At 45.1% G+C, this 18046-nt stretch overlaps 2 protein-coding genes across 5 annotated transcripts in view; one reads left to right on the top strand and one right to left on the bottom strand.

The window, feature by feature from the left end:
- The window catches only part of capn2 (calpain 2), a 38676-nt gene extending 24768 nt beyond the window's left edge, over window positions 1-13908 (top strand). For 3 of the 4 annotated variants that reach the window (XM_031901618.1, XM_031901617.1, XM_031901616.1), the window contains 9 exons: window positions 465-501; window positions 2103-2165; window positions 8220-8277; window positions 9563-9627; window positions 10031-10099; window positions 10612-10690; window positions 10771-10887; window positions 12325-12383; window positions 13612-13908. In XM_031901618.1, the coding sequence (XP_031757478.1) occupies window positions 465-501; window positions 2103-2165; window positions 8220-8277; window positions 9563-9627; window positions 10031-10099; window positions 10612-10690; window positions 10771-10887; window positions 12325-12383; window positions 13612-13635 (571 nt within the window). In that variant the 3' untranslated portion in view covers window positions 13636-13908. The remainder of the gene's footprint in view (window positions 1-464; window positions 502-2102; window positions 2166-8219; window positions 8278-9562; window positions 9628-10030; window positions 10100-10611; window positions 10691-10770; window positions 10888-12324; window positions 12384-13611) is intronic. The other variant, NM_001005446.1, reaches the window with a different exon arrangement.
- Window positions 1-18046, bottom strand: part of tp53bp2 (tumor protein p53 binding protein 2) — a gene marked incomplete at its 3' end in the record, with an annotated part of 56068 nt that overhangs the window by 9717 nt on the left and 28305 nt on the right.

Below are 18046 nucleotides of genomic sequence, written 5' to 3'. Positions count from 1 at the left end.
GAAACTCCATGTAGTAAGAGGTTGCCACTCATGTTAATGACAGAAGGCACGGCAAGGCATCTCTTTGTATCTACTCACATTCATGAAGCAGAGCCTCCTGTAGGCCAGCAGTTCCCATGGGGCTACCAAATAGCCAATCTTGTGTGGCTCCAAAGCACTTTGTTACATCTGAGTGTGGCTCACAAGTAAAAAAGGTTGCAGATCCCTGGTATAAGGTTTTCTGGTTGGCCCCTGGCATCCCATTCAGACACTGTGCAACTCTGCAAAACAACCAATCAGACGTTGGCTTAGATTAGTCTTATGCAGGTATCATAACTTCAGCAATGCTCTGATTGGTCCTGCTTTGTATTTACTAGTTCAAACTTGCACTTGTACAAGAAGGACCGATTTTAGAGATATTAGGTGCCCATCCTTCATCATAAAACCTTGTTTTCATGTTTTTCTTTTGTTGTTGCTGTTTGTAGAGTTCCTGATGATGAAATCAAGGCTGACATTGATGAGGTAATGTCTTTGTCACCGTGTGTCAGTAGTACTGTGTTTAATAAATCCATGTAATTACTGGAATGATAAAAGAGATTAGATGGAACCTCCTTTCTTCTAAAGGAGCATAAAGGGGTTCTTACAGTGAGAGCTGGATGGAATTCTCTGCTTGAGGCGATTGTACCGGTAGATATATTATTATTATTATTAATAACATTTATTTATAAAGCGCCAACATATCCCGCAGCGCTGTACAATAAGTGGGTTACATACATTGGACATACAGAGTAACATATAAAGCAATCAGTAACCGATACAAGAGGGGAAGAGAGCCCTGCCCAAAAGAGCTTACACTCTACAAGGAGTAACATATAAAGCAATCAGTAACCGATACAAGAGGTGAAGAGAGCCCTGCCCAAAAGAGCTTACAATCTACAAGGAGTAACATATAAAGCAATCAGTAACCGATACAGGAGGTGAAGAGAGCCCTGCCCAAAAGAGCTTACAATCTACAAACATTAGAAAGCTTCAGGAAGGGATTAGATGGACTTTTTGCAGAGATTCTGAATTAGTACAGAGTTGTTCCTGGTGCCAATTTGGAGCCAGGCAGGGATTTCTGGGTATTTGTTAAACATGGGAACAGATTCTTCAGCATATAAACACATGAGCACTAGTGATGGGCGGGTTTACCCTAATGTCAGGTGGTTAGGGTTGAAATTTGTGCGACCAATGAGGGTTCGGGTTGAGTGCAGGTCAGACTGGGTTCGGGTTGGGTGTGTTGGATCCTATGGCACATACAGAGCGGAAGGACATTAGGACGGTTCCTAATAAGCCAACATTATGTGGGTATGGGTCGGGTACGGTTCCTAAAAAAGCCGACATTATGTGGGTATGGGTCGGGTACGGTTCCTAATAAGCCAACATTATGTGGGTATGGGTCGGGTACGGTTCCTAATAAGCCAACATTATGTGGGTATGGGTCGGGTACGGTTCCTAATAAGCCAACATTATGTGGGTATGGGTCGGGTACGGTTCCTAATAAGCCAACATTATGTGGGTTAGGTTTGGGTGCGGGTTGAGTTTTTCCGGACCCCACACATCACTAGTGAGCCCCCTATTCACATTACAGCCTTTCCTCCGGCTGCACTCCCACTCCCAAGGCTCCCCCCCGCGTATATTTGTACATTGTAATGGGATTTGTCTTTTTAATATTTTATGGATATTAAATAAATGGATTTGTTTGTTGTTATGCCCACACCTGGTCCCTGGGCTCACAAGCAGATGCCAGTGGGCACAAATCCTAAAGTGATGGTGCATCCTTATTGGTGCTACAGGAAACTTGCATCAAATGTAATTTTCTTTGTGTATTTCCTGTTGATTATGGAAGTGCCCCAGTCTTCCTGCACCTAAGAATATTACAGTGTGGGTCTGGGGTGATAAAAGCCTCCATGTTATCCACAGTTGGAGAGCAGTGGCCATTTTGTCTCTGCTTGAAGTGTGGATCAGACAAAGCCTTGCAGAACAGCCCTGAAGGGCCCCCCGATATCTGTTTTCCCACCCTGTGTCTTAATACATTTATTGCCCCGCTAATATGCCTCTCACACTGTCCATCTCATTCCCAGGACGTCAATGAAGATGCCATCGACCCCAACTTCAAAAGGATGTTCCTGGCGCTGGCAGGAGATGTGAGTTTATGGCACCAATTGGGCCCTTTACATTTTTATATTCAGTCGTTTGACTCCATAGCCTGTAATAAGACTCTGAGAGCGGTGACTGCTCTCACTAAGTAGCATTTGTCCTGACTAGTGGTGTAGACACACGGCTCGGGGGGGGGGGGTTCAGGGTAAAAAAATGGGCCACCACTTCCGGTTCAGGGCAGGTGTGGGTTTTGCCCACTAACAATATAAGCAGCATCCAGTTTGCGCATTGCAGCTGGGCTCCCAATAGCCCCTCCGGTGGTGCTATAGTGTTTCCCAAGCCCACCCCTCAGCTAACAGGGCAGCGTCAGACTGGGGGTTTTGCCCCTCCCATACACACCTGGACTTTGCCACAATTGGGGGACAGAAGGCAGCGGGGGAGCAACAGTACTTACAGTTATAGGGTCTATCGGGCCCAGTCTGACCTTGTATGTGGGCAGGTCAGCTTTGGGCAGGGTTAAGTAGGAGCAGGTTAGGGGGGTAAGCTTCAGACTGGGGGTTTTGCCGCCCCCCATACACACCTGGACTTTGCCACAATTGGGGGAGAGAAGGCAGCAGGGGTGCAACAGTATTTACAGGTTTCGGGCCCAGTCCGACCTTGTATTTGGGCAGGTCAGCCTTGGACTGTGTTGAGAAGGGGTAGGTTAGGGGGGCTAAGGGTCGGAAAATCTCCAACCTGCACATTACGGCAAGCTGGCTACTGCTCTCCCTAGCCAGTCCTTGGCCCCCCAACACTCACTGGCCATTTCATAGTTACTAACCACTGCAAGTCCCTACCTACTGCTCTCTCTCACTAGGCTCAGTGCTTACTAACTACCTACACCTAAACATTCATATCTCTGAGTAAGTACCTGCTGCTATTACTAATGGCTTGCTAGCGAATCACTGGGCTAGCCACACAATTGGAAGTGGTGAATGAGGGGAAGTCGCATAGAGTTGCTTCAGAAGGAAACTTTGAGCCACTTCTCGTCATTTTACCACTTCCTGTGGAAAACCAAAGCGATGCATAGGCCTTTCCAACGGCAATTCCCTTTGTTGCTGGAGGAAAGGCATTTTGGAGAGATGACCCATTGTTGCTTTAAAATAGAAAAATAAAGAAAATATGGATTATGAAAATTAACTGTAAAACTGCCCAGATTACTATTCTGAGCACATTTGCAATTTGCATTATTTGTTTTTTCTATTTTCAACATATTAAATATGTAATGGATACATGGAACAAAACAACAGCGCCACCTGCTGTTCATTTGGGCTGATATGAGGTGAGTGAGCGGAGAAGAGTCATCTGACATCAGTTTTAAGCAGAGCAACGTCACAAGATTTTCCTTTTCTCACTAAAGCAATTTTTTCTACGGATTGTGTCCAATCAGCTTAAATGAACAGCAGGGGGAGCTTTACTGTGGTTTTAATAGTTATATATATACCATCTATATATATGTATATATATTGCCAACTAAATGCTCTCCTATACACACTGCCATGTAGCTTGGGCGCCATGTTTTCCCCTACCGGGCCCTATAGCAATTTCAGGGATGATTCTCCATGTTGCTGCAGTCCGTACTGTTCCATGTGTGTGAATTTCACTCGTTACTAATCAGCCTTCATTTTTCTCATTCCATTTAATGACGCGCAGTCGCCGGAGGTAGGACGCATCTCACGGTTTGACGCTGATACCCTGTGTGCCGTTTCATTCCTGATTCACTTTGCTCTCTCCCCAGTGTCGGACTGGGGTGCCAGGGGGCCCAGCAGAAATCCTTAGACTGTGGCCCCAGTTTCCAAACCATTTTTCCTTCTCTCTTCATTCACCTTCTTTATTCCCTTTATCACTTACCGTATATACTCGAGTATAAGCCAATCCGAATATAAGCCGAGGTACCTAATTTTACCTAAGAAAACTGGAAAAACGTATTGACTCGAGTATAAGCCTAGGGTGGGAAACGCAGCCGCTACTGCTAAGTTTTAATAATCAAAATAAATACCAATAAAATGACATTAATTGAGGCATCAGTGGGGTATATGTTTTTCACTATTTATTTCAAAGAAAAACAGTAAACTAGCTCTGTAAGCGGAGAAGAGGGTCAACAAAAACAATATGAGTACTATGTACTAAGTACTACCCCACACTCATTGCACATTGGCAAACTGGCAGCAGACCCAGTCCCCGAGGGATGTAAGGGGGAATAAGTATTGCTAGTGGGAGACTAGGCCAGGGCACTGGGGGGTCTGGTTGCGGGGGGCCTAATTTGCACACAAAGGAGAGAGGGTGCTAGTCTAGAGGGACCCATGGCACCCGACTCAAGTATAAGCCGAGGGTGACTTTTTCAGCACATTTTGGGTGCTGAAAAACTAGGCTTATACTCGAGTATATACAGTATCTGTATGTATTATTATTATCTATCCTTCCTTCCATTTTTTCTCTTTGTTCTCATATTGAAATGGGGGAAGGCCCTGGTATAGGCCTACAAGGCAAATGGCTGGGTGAGCCTGAGCCCACCGGGTCCCATTATCCTGGTGGGCCAGTCCGACACTGGTTCTGCCTATCCTGTGACTCTGGACCCTGTTATTCCCCTTTGGCTCCAGTCTTGGCGGCGCTAGTAAAAGTCCTGCTGGATTAGATGGGCCGGCGGCAAGCCGATTCTATTTAAGGGAATGACCAAGTCAAGCAGCTACAGCGAAGCTAAAACCGGTGGAGAATGCGCCCGGTGTGCCGTAGGCCTAACTGTGCAGCTATGGGAATGTCTATGCACTGCTATCTTTTATTTTACCCCAATAGAGAAAGGTTGATCCCCCCTCCGGCATTTATTTTATTTGCTTGGCATCTAAAAGCATCAGACTCCGTATGCACAGGCGACTTTACTTGCGTTTGGCATGAAAAACTGCAATAACGCCTGTGTGTCCCGAAGCTTAGGCACGCTGCATTTAATTGCCAAGCATGTACTGTCGCTCTATTTAGTGGCCCAATGTGTAAGGGCGCACACCCGATCCAGATTTGGGGGGTACATATGAATATTCAAGTAGATCAAAAAAGTAACTGCACACTTCAGTAATAAAAAGTGCAAAAGTGATACGTTTATTAGAGAAAAATATCATGTAACAAATAAATACATAAGCCCAATGCTTTTTGACCCATTAATGGGTCTTCATCAGGGGCTAAAAAGTCAAAAAGGGGCAGAAAGTAATAATACTAACACAAGGATATATACCCTCACTTTTGTGTGAGTACAGGTATGGGATCCGTTATCCGGAGACCCGATATCCAGAACGCTCCGAATTACGTAAAGCCTGTCTCCCATAGACTCCATTTTAATCAAATAATTCAGATTTTTAAAATTGATTTCCCTTTTCTCTTTAAAAATAAAACAGTACCTGTACTTGATCCCAACTAAGATATAATTACCCCTTATTGGGGGCAGAACAGCCCTATTGGGTTTATTTAATGGTTAAATGATTCCCTTTTCTCTGTAATAATAAAACAGTACCTGTACTTGATCCCAACTAAGATATAATTACCCCTTATTGGGGGCAGAACAGCCCTATTGGGTTTATTTAATGGTTAAATGATTCCCTTTTCTCTGTAATAATAAAACAGTACCTGTACTTGATCCCAACTAAGATATAATTACCCCTTATTGGGGGCAGAACAGCCCTATTGGGTTTATTTAATGGTTAAATGATTCCCTTTTCTCTGTAATAATAAAACAGTACCTGTACTTGATCCCAACTAAGATATAATTACCCCTTATTGGGGGCAGAACAGCCCTATTGGGTTTATTTCATGGTTAAATGATTCCCTTTTCTCTGTAATAATAAAACAGTACCTGTACTTGATCCCAACTAAGATATAATTACCCCTTATTGGGGCAGAACAGCCCTATTGGGTTTCATTAATGTTATATTGATTTCTTAGTAGACTTAAGGTATGAAGATCCAAATTACAGAAAGACCCCTTATCCAGAATACCCTTGGTCCCGAGCATTCTGGATAATGGGTCCTATACCTGTATTATTTCTTTCTGCCCCTTTTTTACTTATTAGCCCCTGATGAAGACCCATTAATGGGTCGAAATGCATTGGGCTAATGTAGTTATTTGTTACATGATATTTTTCTCTAATAAATATATTACTTTTTCGCTTTTCATTACTGGAGTGTGCGGTTACTTTTCTCCTTGTAGCTCTATTCAGTGACAGCGCCAGATCCGTAGGTTCAGCCATTCTGGGTCTCATTACAGTGATTGCTGCTGTTTAAATAAATCAGTAGGATTGTGAAAGCTCTATAATCAGCCGGCCCATTAAGCACTTACATATGAGTAGCTGCAAGGCCACGGGATGCCATTACTTCTAGCATTTGGCACTGTCGGCACAATGTACTGAGCTGCATTTGCTTCCATTGTAGAACAAGTAAACCTTAAAAATAAAACTGAATGTAAAATAAGTCAGGGCTCATTTCCTAAGCATTTTCTGTTCCCTTGGGCTCTGTACCTACTACTCTCACTTCCGTAATTGCTCTGTTCCTTGGGGAAACCGCAGGCTCTGTGAGATATTATTAGGTACATGCCGGGTATCGAACACACGGGGCTTCCAGTCAGTGCTCCGAAAACAATAACATCTCTCTCCGGGATGCCCAGTAAGCAGACTTGTCATGTCTTGTCATGATATTTATGGGGCACTTTTTATCTCTAAATGACACTGTTACACAGCAAATAATTCCCTCTGCCATTTAACCTTTTATTCTTGTACCAACAAATGTATTTGTAGCTGTAATATTGGTGTGTAGGCGCCATCTCAGTGCCTTGTGCCTGAGTCTGAGCTTTCAGCCAGCGCTACACATTAGAACTGCTTTCAGCTAACCTATTGTTTCTCCTACTCCCATGTAACTGGAGGAGTCCCAAGCCGGACTTGGATTTCTTACTATTGAGTGCTATTCTGATACCTACTGGGAGCTGCTATCTTGCTCCCTTCCCATTGTTCTGCTGATCGGCTGCTGGGGGTGAGGGGGGGTGGATATCACTCCAACTTGCAGCGCAGCAGTAAAGTGTGCCTGAGTCTGAGCTTTCAGCCAGCGCTACACATTAGAACTGCTTTCAGCTAACCTATTGTTTCTCCTACTCCCATGTAACTGGAGGAGTCCCAAGCCGGACTTGGATTTCTTACTATTGAGTGCTATTCTGATACCTACTGGGAGCTGCTATCTTGCTCCCTTCCCATTGTTCTGCTGATCGGCTGCTGGGGGGGGGGGGGGGGGGGATTTCACTCCAACTTGCAGCGCAGCAGTAAAGTGTGCCTGAGTCTGAGCTTTCAGCCAGCACTACACATTAGAACTGCTTTCAGCTAACCTATTGTTTCTCCTACTCCCATGTAACTGGAGGAGTCCCAAGCCGGACTTGGATTTCTTACTATTGAGTGCTATTCTGATACCTACTGGGAGCTGCTATCTTGCTCCCTTCCCATTGTTCTGCTGATCGGTTGCTGGGGGTGAGGGGGGGGGATATCACTCCAACTTGCATTGAGATATTTTTTTTGCTCTTATGCTTGGGAGCTGCTATACTGCTTGCTTTAGCTGAACCAGTCTTCATACGCCACCTAGTGGCCATAGCTTGAATCTCTGCCAATGCTCTGTAGGGTAAGCGCCAAACAAATGCCAAGTTGCCAGGCTGCATTATTATTATTTTTTTATTATTATAATGACGTATGTATAAAGCAGCACCTCACAATAAATGGGTGTGTATATTGCATGCAAAAAATATCTCCCAGTACAGGAGGTACAGAGAGCCGGCTCAGTAGAGCTTACAAATACTAATGGCATTTAAATAAACTGCCGTCCTTGAAGCCATTAACCCTGTACCTTCTGGGTACAGAATAAGCTGCAGTGTTATTAATGATCATTTAGAGTAATGATAAATGGATATTTTGTTTAGAAATTGGGAATATTTTAGTTTTAAGGCGGCCTCCTTTATAGGCTCGGGGCCCTTTGCCTCTGCAACGACCTCCCTCTATGTCCCTGTCTGTCACCGGAACCCTAATTTGTGTTTCTCTGCCCCCCCAGGACAAAGAGATCTCTCCGCATGAACTCTTTAACATCCTACAGAAGGTGATATCCAAGCGTAAGTCTCTCTGTAGTCGGAATCTGGATTATTGTGCTGAGTATTGGGCATGTGCTGGCAGAGCCGCTATTGAATCCCAGCTTGTGTTCTAAATATAATCATCCTGTGCTGCCCAGTCATTAACTGCCATGTTGCCCCCCCAGGACCCCATATCACCCCCATAATACTATTTACTGACACTAGAGCAGCCCCGAAAAAACCCTGGCTCCATAGGCAGTATGGACTGTATATCTGGGCAGCACTCTGAATATAGGGCCCTGGGGTGGCACGGCTGCCTTGTCCCCATGTGGGGCAGTTGTATGCCAGTATATGTGCATTCAGGGCCGCCATCAGGGGGGCACAGGGGGGACAGTCGTCCCGGGCCCAGGTAGCTCGGGCCCCCTCAATTCCAGGCCCTTGTTGTTGGTGGTCAGCAGTAATGCTATTGGTCACGCCCTATGCGTACGTGTGATGTCAGTACACATGGGGCGCAACCATATAAAAGTGAGAACGCAGTGGGGGATCCTGGGGACACAGTTGTACAAAGAAGGATGAGGTCACAGCCGTACGAGGCAGGAGGAAGCCGTAGGATGCAGGGGAAGCCATAGGACGCTGGGGGGAGGCGCTGGAGGATGCTTGGGGGGGAAGCTGGAGGATGCTGGGAAAGAAGCTGGGGGGGGAGCTGGAGGATGCTGGGATGGATGCATGTTGGGATGAGTTGGAGGATGCTGGGGGGGAGTTGGAGGATGCTGGGGGGGAGCTGGAGGATGCTGGGGGAGAGTTGAAAGTTGCTGGGAAGGATGCTGGGGGGGGAGCTGGAGGATGCTGGGGGAGAGAGCAATGTTTTAGTGGTCCCTGCCCTGGCACCACTGCAAAACGTAACCCCACCAATCTTTAAGGTGGGTCCTGGCTACCAATGTCTGTGTGTCCTTGTACTGATGGGAGGAGACACTGGGGAAGGGGCCATTGGGGGTGGGGCATGGGAGGAGGGGGGCCCAGAAAATTTTGTTGTGAGGGGCCCTGTGATTTCTGATGGCGGCCCTGTGTGCATTTTGTATCATTGTGGCTCTTCTATTCTTAGTTCCCTGGTGGCCAGGCCATACACCCCCACAGCTGATTGGCCATACACCCCCAAAGCTGATTGGCCATACACCCCCACAGCTGATTGGCCATACAGGCACTAGGCTACAAGCATAGTTCACATATCTCTTGCCCAGGCACAGATGCCCAATTACTGCCACTTCCAATACCTGAAAAGGCCCTAAAAGCTGCCTGTAATGACTGACTGCCTGCTGTGTTCTTTCAGGAGAAGACATAAAGTCCGATGGGTTCAGCATAGAGACCTGTAGGACAATTGTTGACCTGCTGGATGTATCCTTGTGCTGCTCTGTTGTCTAACACTGTCTGTTCATTATGGTCGGCAAATAAAAGGGCAGTATGCACTGACTTCCTTTTTTGGTATAAAACAACAGTGCTGTCTTGCTTTATGGCAGGGATTCTAGATATACACTTGGCCTTACCAGACACGGTTGGTGCTACAACAAGGTAGTAATGTGATTCTGCATTTCCATTAAGGGGTATTTCAGTGCAGGAGTGGCTGTTTGGGCGGCTGGGGGGCCCAGTCTCATATGCAGTTTCTATATATATATATGCAAAGTAACTCATCTTCCCTGGGTTCTTGGGGGGGTTGGCCATAAAACGATTTTGCGAGTAGCTTCCAAGGGTGCTGCTGTCACATTGCATATATTGTTTATTTCCCTTTACTCTCTCCCAGTCTGATGGTACAGGGAAACTTGGCCTTAAGGAGTTCAAAATCCTATGGACAAAAATACTGAAGTACCAGGTAGGTATTGCCCCCAGTGTCTCTGTGCCCCAAACATAACATTCTATCAAGGCAGTATTTATAAAAAAAATAACATGTCTGTCATTAATAGCCCCTAAATAGACAATATGCAATGAGGAGGAACTTGTTATACATATTTATTAGGAAAGGATTAAAAATAACAAAATGCCCTGACTGGAATTGAACCCAGGAACCCAGTCTTGGGTTCAGTTCCAGCCAGGGCTCTATATACAATGTATGGTCTTCCCTTGCCCACATGGTTTCCTCCCAAAAACATACAGGTGGGTTAGTTTTATTTATAAAATTATATTACATATATTTTATTTATTATTATTGGCTAATAATAATACTTACTATAGTCAATTTTATAGTTAGAGTGCAAGTTCCACTGGGCAGGGCTGTAGAATGTCAGTGCTATATAAATAAAGGATAATAATAATAAGTCATTATGTGCATGTGATAAGCATTGGGCAATTGTTTGTACAAGAGTAATGAAGTCTCTCTGGTAACAGAAAATATACAGCAGCGTGGATAGGGACCACTCCGGCACTATTAATTCCTATGAGATGCGGGGAGCCCTGGAAGCTGCAGGTCAGTTTTATATTCATTCTTTACAGTCATATCTAACCATGTAGCTTGGCCCTTATATGTTCCCATTGCTACAACCTCAGGGATTAAGGTGAACTCCACCATTAATGAGCTGCTGGTGGCTCGCTTCGCGGATGAAGACCATACCATTGACTTTGATAACTTTGTGAGATGCCTTCTGCGCCTGGAGATCATGTTCAGTAAGTAGCCCAGGACCTACCCCCAAAGCAGCAGTCTAACTAAACACTAGGGTTGCTCTTCATCCCTTTACTATTAAAGGAAAAGGAAAGACATTTTGGCATTTTATTGCCAATAGATTCGCCACATTAGTGCCTAGAACCCTATATTTATTCTGCAGAAAGCTTTACCATACCTGAGTAACAGCCCTAGAAGCTTTCTCTGTGTGTTTTAGCTCAGTCTCAAAGCTTCTGTGCTGTAGATCTGGCTGTTGGTAGCTCAGATTACACAGCACAGTTGGGAGGGGGAGAGAGTTGAGATGGGAGGAGGAAAGAGTTGAGATGGGAGGGGGAGAGAGAGATGATGGGAGGGGGAGAGAGTTGAGATGGGAGAGGGAGAGAGTTGAGATGGGAGGAGGAAAGAGTTGAGATGGGAGGGGGAGAGAGTTGAGATGGGAGGAGGAAAGAGTTGAGATGGGAGGGGGAGAGAGTTGAGATGGGAGGGGGAGAGAGAGATGATGGGAGGGGAAGAGAGAGATGATGGGAGGGGGAGAGAGTTGAGATGGGAGGGGGAGAGAGTTGAGATGGGAGGGGGAGAGAGAGATGATGGGAGGGGGAGAGAGTTGAGAAGGGAGGGGGAGAAAGAGATGATGGGAGGGGAAGAGAGAGATGATGGGAGGGGGAGAGAGTTGAGATGGGAGGGGGAGAGAGTTGAGATGGGAGGGGGAGAGAGAGATGATGGGAGGGGGAGAGAGAGATGATGGGAGGGGGAGAGAGTTGAGATGAGAGGGGGAGAGAGGTAAAAATTGAGCAGTTCCCTGAAATATTTTTCTGAGAGCAGGAAGTCTGACACAGAAGATCATGTATACAAAATAAAAGGAAAGAAACCTGGCTTTTCTTTTCACTTAGTGCAGTGTTTTTGGAAGTGAAAAATCTAGGTCTCTATGAGAATATATTGCATAAAACAGATGAGCTGTAAAGTCCCATCTAGTAGTATGTGCCATTGGATAAACCCAAATAGGAAACTGCCAATTTAAGTACTAAGGGCCGCCCCCTGGGATCATAGGATTCATAGTGCACACAAACAAGCCAAGGCACGCATACATGCTAGGCCCCATCAGCCAATGAATGGGCAGAGTTCTGCCTTTTGCTCCCACACTACTTCCTGTTACAGTTAGAGCTGCATCACTTCCTGTCAGCTGATCTCTGAGGGAGCACACAGCCCATCACTAAATGGCGGCTCAAGGGAAAGGATATAAAAGGGCAATATTTACTGATATATATATTCCAGTTTGGGGAGATTCTTTAATAGGCCACTTAATATAATATAAACTGTCTGTTGGTTACGTATTCATTCTGGGGGTGTAGTTTCCCTTTAACAAGATAAAAGTGGGGAGCCCTCGCTTGCTGTTAGAATTACCAACACACATCACTTACTCAGTCATTTTTGCCTTACTACAGAGATCTTCAACCAGATGGACACTGAGAAGACCGGAGTGGTGACTCTGAAGATGGACACTGTGAGTACTGTCTGTAGCGCCCTCTGCTGACTGTAATGCACAAGTCACCCCTTCCCTCACTTTCTAAAGACAGAAAGTGAGCTGTAAAGCCTATCTAACAAGCTGGGCAGATTCCCTTTCTATCAGTAACACCGGGGGCAGGTATCTAAGGGACGTTCTGTCACTTTTGACAAAGACAATTTGCAGTTGGTTTTCATTTTTTATTATTTGTGGTTTTTTTCTTCAGCAGCTCTCCAGTTTGGAATTTCAGCAGCTATCTGGTTGCTAGGGTCTGGTTTACCTTAGCAACCAGGCAGTGGTTTGAATGAGAGGCCAGAATATAAATAGTCGAGAGAACCTAAATAGAAAGATAAGGAATAAAAAGTAACAAAAATAATAAAATTGTAGCCTCACAGAGCAATGGGTTAGCTGCCGGGGGCCAATTAATCAAAAACTATAGCAAATAAATAATGAAGACCAATTACTATTATTATTAGAATTATTATTAATAATAATAAAATGTATTTATAAAGCGCCAACATATCCCGCAGCGCTGTACAATAAGTGGGTTTCATACACTGGACATACAGAGTAACATATAAAGCAACCAATAACCGATACAGGAGGGGAAGAGAGCCCTGCCCAAAAGAGCTTACAATCTACAAGGAGTAACATATAAAGCAATCAGTAACCGATACAAGAGGTGAAGAGAGCCCTGCCCAAAAGAGCTTACACTCTACAAGGAGTAACATATAAAGCAATCAGTAACCGATACAAGAGGGGAAGAGAGCCCTGCCCAAAAGAGCTTACACTCTACAAGGAGTAACATATAAAGCAATCAGTAACCGATACAAGAGGGGAAGGGAGCCCTGCCCAAAAGAGCTTACACTCTACAAGGAGTAACATATAAAGCAATCAGTAACCGATACAGGAGGTGAAGGGAGCCCTGCCCAAAAGAGCTTACAATCTACAATTGCAAAGTTGCTAGAAATAGGGCATTCGGTATCCGTGTTTTACTTATCAAGCCTGACCAAGGGGTTGCCCTTAGAAATATTGGGGTGAGCTAAATACAGCTAAGGGATATTGCCTGCATGTAGAAATGACCCTGTGTATAGTAACCCTATTGGGCTGGATCTGACATTGGGTCACATTGTTAATCAGCCAATCATATTGCACTATGTATTATTTGGTGAAACCAGAGTTGGGCAGAAGATTCTCCCATTAATGCGATGTTTCCTTTTTGTCACAGTGGCTTTCCCTGACTGTGATCTGAGGCACCGCCGTTGCCCCGAGGAGGCCGAGAACCATCGTCCATCAAGGAAACACCCCGACCAAGGATGATGAACCCGTCTAAAACGCGTTGTTATTGGGAATCTGGGTGCCTTATTTAAAAAAAAAAAAAAAAAGAAAAACCAAAATACCGCTTTACCATGTGGGGACCAGAGAAATCCTATTAAGCTCCCATAAACACATTATTTTACTATAATATGAAGAAGCCATAATACGCGGTAATATAGATCCTAATAAAAGGTGCTTTGCCATGTTACGTAAGCCATAGCAACAGAATATAGTATAATACCATACCCCCTATTTTATAATATAAGCACAATGAAGGTCAATTTGTCATTTTTTTTAACCTATATAACTAATCAGTGACTTCTAATATCCTTATCAGATACAGTTGGGGGTGCATTATCCCTTATAATACATGAGTGAAACTGTATAACTTACTTATATGGGCACAGAACCCCTCAGTGACTGCTAATATCCTTATCATTTACAGTAGGGGGTACATTATCCCTTATAATACACGAGTGAAACTGTATAACTTACTTATATGGGCACAGAACCCCCTCAGTGACTGCTAATATCCTTATCAGATACAGTTGGGGGTGCATTATCCCTTATAATACATGAGTGAAACTGTATAACTCACTTATATGGGCACAGAACCCCTCAGTGACTGCTAATATCCTTATCATTAACAGTAGGGGGTACATTAATCCTTACTGTATAGTAGCTCCCAGATGTGTAAAACACAGCCTTGTGCCTTTATGTGGTCATTGGCCTCATTCTAATCTCCTTATATTTTAAAATAGGGGGTACAATATTCCATATATTCTGTACTGAGAGCTTTACCAGACAAGCCCGGACCCCGGCGCTTTGCCATTGGTGGTTCTCGTATACAGAATCTGCAAGACTCACGGGTTCCTGGCTGTCACTTACCTGCATTTCCCAGCATTCCTGGTGGTGCATCGCGGGGAGTCGTAGTTACAGGTGCTTGTGCTGCAGAAGAAAATACAATGTTCTCGTTCAATGCACATCTCTATACTGTGAGATCCATGGGTGGCCTTTACCCACAATGCCTTGTGCTTGCAACTGTTTACAGAGACTGCTGATTGGATATTTCTATTCAGGGAATGTAAATGCTCACAAAGGAGCTTTGGGGCCCCCGTGCCCTACGGATATTTTTATTTAGGAAATATATAAATATATGCATTTAATATAAAGAGGGACGGGTTTTAGAGCAGATTTTGCCTTTAGATACTTTAACAAGGTGCACGATAAACGTCAGCCAATCAGTAACCGGGGGGGGTGAGATTTAATGGATTTATATGTAACTGTAGGAAGTGCGGATACGGCTTTTTATATGCACAGAACATTCCTATTAATACATATGGGTGGGAGGGGCCATATTGCTGCCGTACAGTATGAGGGTGGAGCCTATTATACATATATGACAGGGAGACCACTAGAAGTAAAAGGAAGCCCCGCCCAAACCAGACAATATGGCGTTTTCCACTCAAGTCTAAGGAAGCCCCGCCCAAGCGTGACAATATGGCGCTTTCCAATAAAGTCTAAGAAGGAAGCCCCGCCCAAGCCAGACAATATGGAGCTTTCCAATAAAGTCTAAGAATGAAGCCCCGCCCAAGCCTGACAATATGGCGCTTTCCAATAAAGTCTAAGAAGGAAGCCCCGCCCAAGCCTGACAATATGGCGCTTTCCACTCAAGTCTAAGAAGGAAGCCCCGCCCAAGCCAAACAAAATGGTGCTTTCCCCTCAAGTCTAAGAAGGAAGCCCCGCCCAAGCCTGACAAAATGGTGCTTTCCACTTATGTATAAAGGCAAATGCACAAAGCGCCAATGTTCTGTCCATATAAAATGCCTTCAGAGAATGTTTTATAAATAGAAATATACAATTCTAACAGATTACGGAGATTCAAACTGATCGTTGTGTTTAGCCTTTAAGAGCCCCCATTTTCCCTACATAATTAAATGAATGCAATATCCATGCATGATTGGCGGGGGGGGGGTTTGGGGGCATTAGCGTGGGTACCTGATGATTAAATAAAGATCTATGCAAGTCTGTCTGTTGTGCTGCAGTTATTCTGTGGTTCTGCACGCTCACCCCCATCCTCTGTAGCTGGAATTCTGCTTTACCCCCACGTCAGTGTGCAGGAGATTGTGACTCATGAAGAAAAGTACTGGAAGGTTGTGAAGTCTCTTTCTATCTCTCCATTGATACAAATCAGAAAGCAGCACCATTTACTGGAGAGTGTCGGACTGGGGTATCTGGGGCCACTGGAAGGCTTATTTGTGCCCTGGGTACCCCTGGAACTATAGCAGGGTGACTGTTACCCCAATGTTTCTATATATCTGTAACCTTGTTATGGGCTAAGGGGGCCCAGCCTGAAGGCCAGTTAGGGGGGGATTTGGGGTGAGTGCTTATTTGTGCCCTGGGTACCCCTGGAACTATAGCGGGGTGACTGTTACCCCAATGTTTCTATATATCTGTAACCTTGTTATGGGCTAAGGGGGCCCAGCCTGAAGGCCAGTTAGGGGGGGATTTGGGGTGAGTGCTTATTTGTGCCCTGGGTACCCCTGGAACTATAGCGGGGTGACTGTTACCCCAATGTTTCTATATATCTGTAACCTTGTTTATGGGCTAAGGGGGCCCAGCCTGAAGGCCAGTTAGGGGGGGATTTGGGGTGAGTGCTTATTTGTGCCCTGGGTACCCCTGGAACTATAGCAGGGTGACTGTTACCCCAATGTTTCTATATATCTGTAACCTTGTTATGAGCTAAGGGGGGCCAGCCTGAAGGCCAGTTAGGGGGGGATTTGGGGTGAGTGCTTATTTGTGCCCTGGGTACCCCTGGAACTATAGCGGGGTGACTGTTACCCCAATGTTTCTATATATCTGTAACCTTGTTATGGGCTAAGGGGCCCAGCCTGAAGGCCAGTTAGGGGGGATTTGGGGTGAGTGCTTATTTGTGCCCTGGGTACCCCTGGAACTATAGCAGGGTGACTGTTACCCCAGTGTTTCTATATATCTGTAACCTTGTTATGGGCTAAGGGGGCCCAGCCTGAAGGCCAGTTAGGGGGGATTTGGGGTGAGTGCTTATTTGTGCCCTGGGTACCCTGGAACTATAGCGGGGTGACTGTTACCCAATGTTTCTATATATCTGTAACCTTGTTATGGGCTAAGGGGCCCAGCCTGAAGGCCAGTTAGGGGGGATTTGGGGTGAGTGCTTATTTGTGCCCTGGGTACCCTGGAACTATAGCAGGGTGACTGTTACCCCAATGTCTCTATATATCTGTAACCTTGTTATGGGCTAAGGGGGCCCAGCCTGAAGGCCAGTTAGGGGGGATTTGGGGTGAGTGCTTATTTGTGCCCTGGGTACCCCTGGAACTATAGCGGGGTGACTGTTACCCCAATGTTTCTGTATATCTGTAACCTTAAGTTAAGACCTGTGCAAATGCTGGTGTTGAACCCCAAAGCTCTAAAATGTTATTGTTATTATTACTTATCCTTTTATTCAGTTCCTCTCCTATTCATATTCCCATCTCTTGTTCCAACCCCTGTCTGGTTTCTAGGGTAAATAAGACCTTAGCAACCAGAAAGCTGCTGAACAAAAAGCTAAATAGCTGAAAAACCATAAATAAAAATTGAAGACCAGTTGCAGTTTGTATTATCATTGTCTTTGCAAGTTACTTAAATGGTGAACTACCCCCTTTAAGACAGGGAACTAACCATGCCTGCATAACTGTATGCTATCCCTCCAGAGAGGCTTTGTATAGATGCAGGGGGCTGTTCCTGCAGAACTGTATGCTATCCCTATACAAAGGCTTTGGGACTTTTCTGCAGGAACAGTCCCCTGCATGTACACAAATACCGAGGAATACAGTGCAGACTGGTACTGATGCTCTCTCTGTAAAGGTTAGTTTGAGGGCTGTTCCTGCAGAACTGTATGCCATCTCTCTACAGAGGCTTTTTATACGTGCAGGGGGCTGTTCCTGCAGAACTGTATGCCATCTCTCTACAGAGGCTTTGTATACATGCAGGGGGCTGTTCCTGCAGAACTGTATGCTATCCCTCTACAGAGGCTTTGTATACGTGCAGTGGGCTGTTCCTGCAGAACTGTATGCTATCCCTCTACAGAGGCTTTGTATACATATGCAGGGGGCTGTTCCTGCAGAACTGTATGCTATCCCTCTACAGAGGCTTTGTATACATATGCAGGGGGCTGTTCCTGCAGAACTGTATGCTATCCCTCTACAGAGGCTTTGTATACATGCTTTGTATACAGAACTGTCCCAAATACTGGGGAATACAGTGCAGACTGGTACTGATGCTCTCTCTGTAAAGGTTAGCTTGAGGGCTGTTCCTGCTGAACCCATATAAAG

The sequence above is a fragment of the Xenopus tropicalis genome, chromosome 5, assembly GCF_000004195.4.
Source record: "Xenopus tropicalis strain Nigerian chromosome 5, UCB_Xtro_10.0, whole genome shotgun sequence".
In the NCBI taxonomy this organism is placed as follows: domain Eukaryota; kingdom Metazoa; phylum Chordata; class Amphibia; order Anura; family Pipidae; genus Xenopus; species Xenopus tropicalis.
The sequence above is the reverse complement of the archived record's forward strand: the minus strand, read 5'-3'. Positions and strand labels throughout refer to the sequence as shown.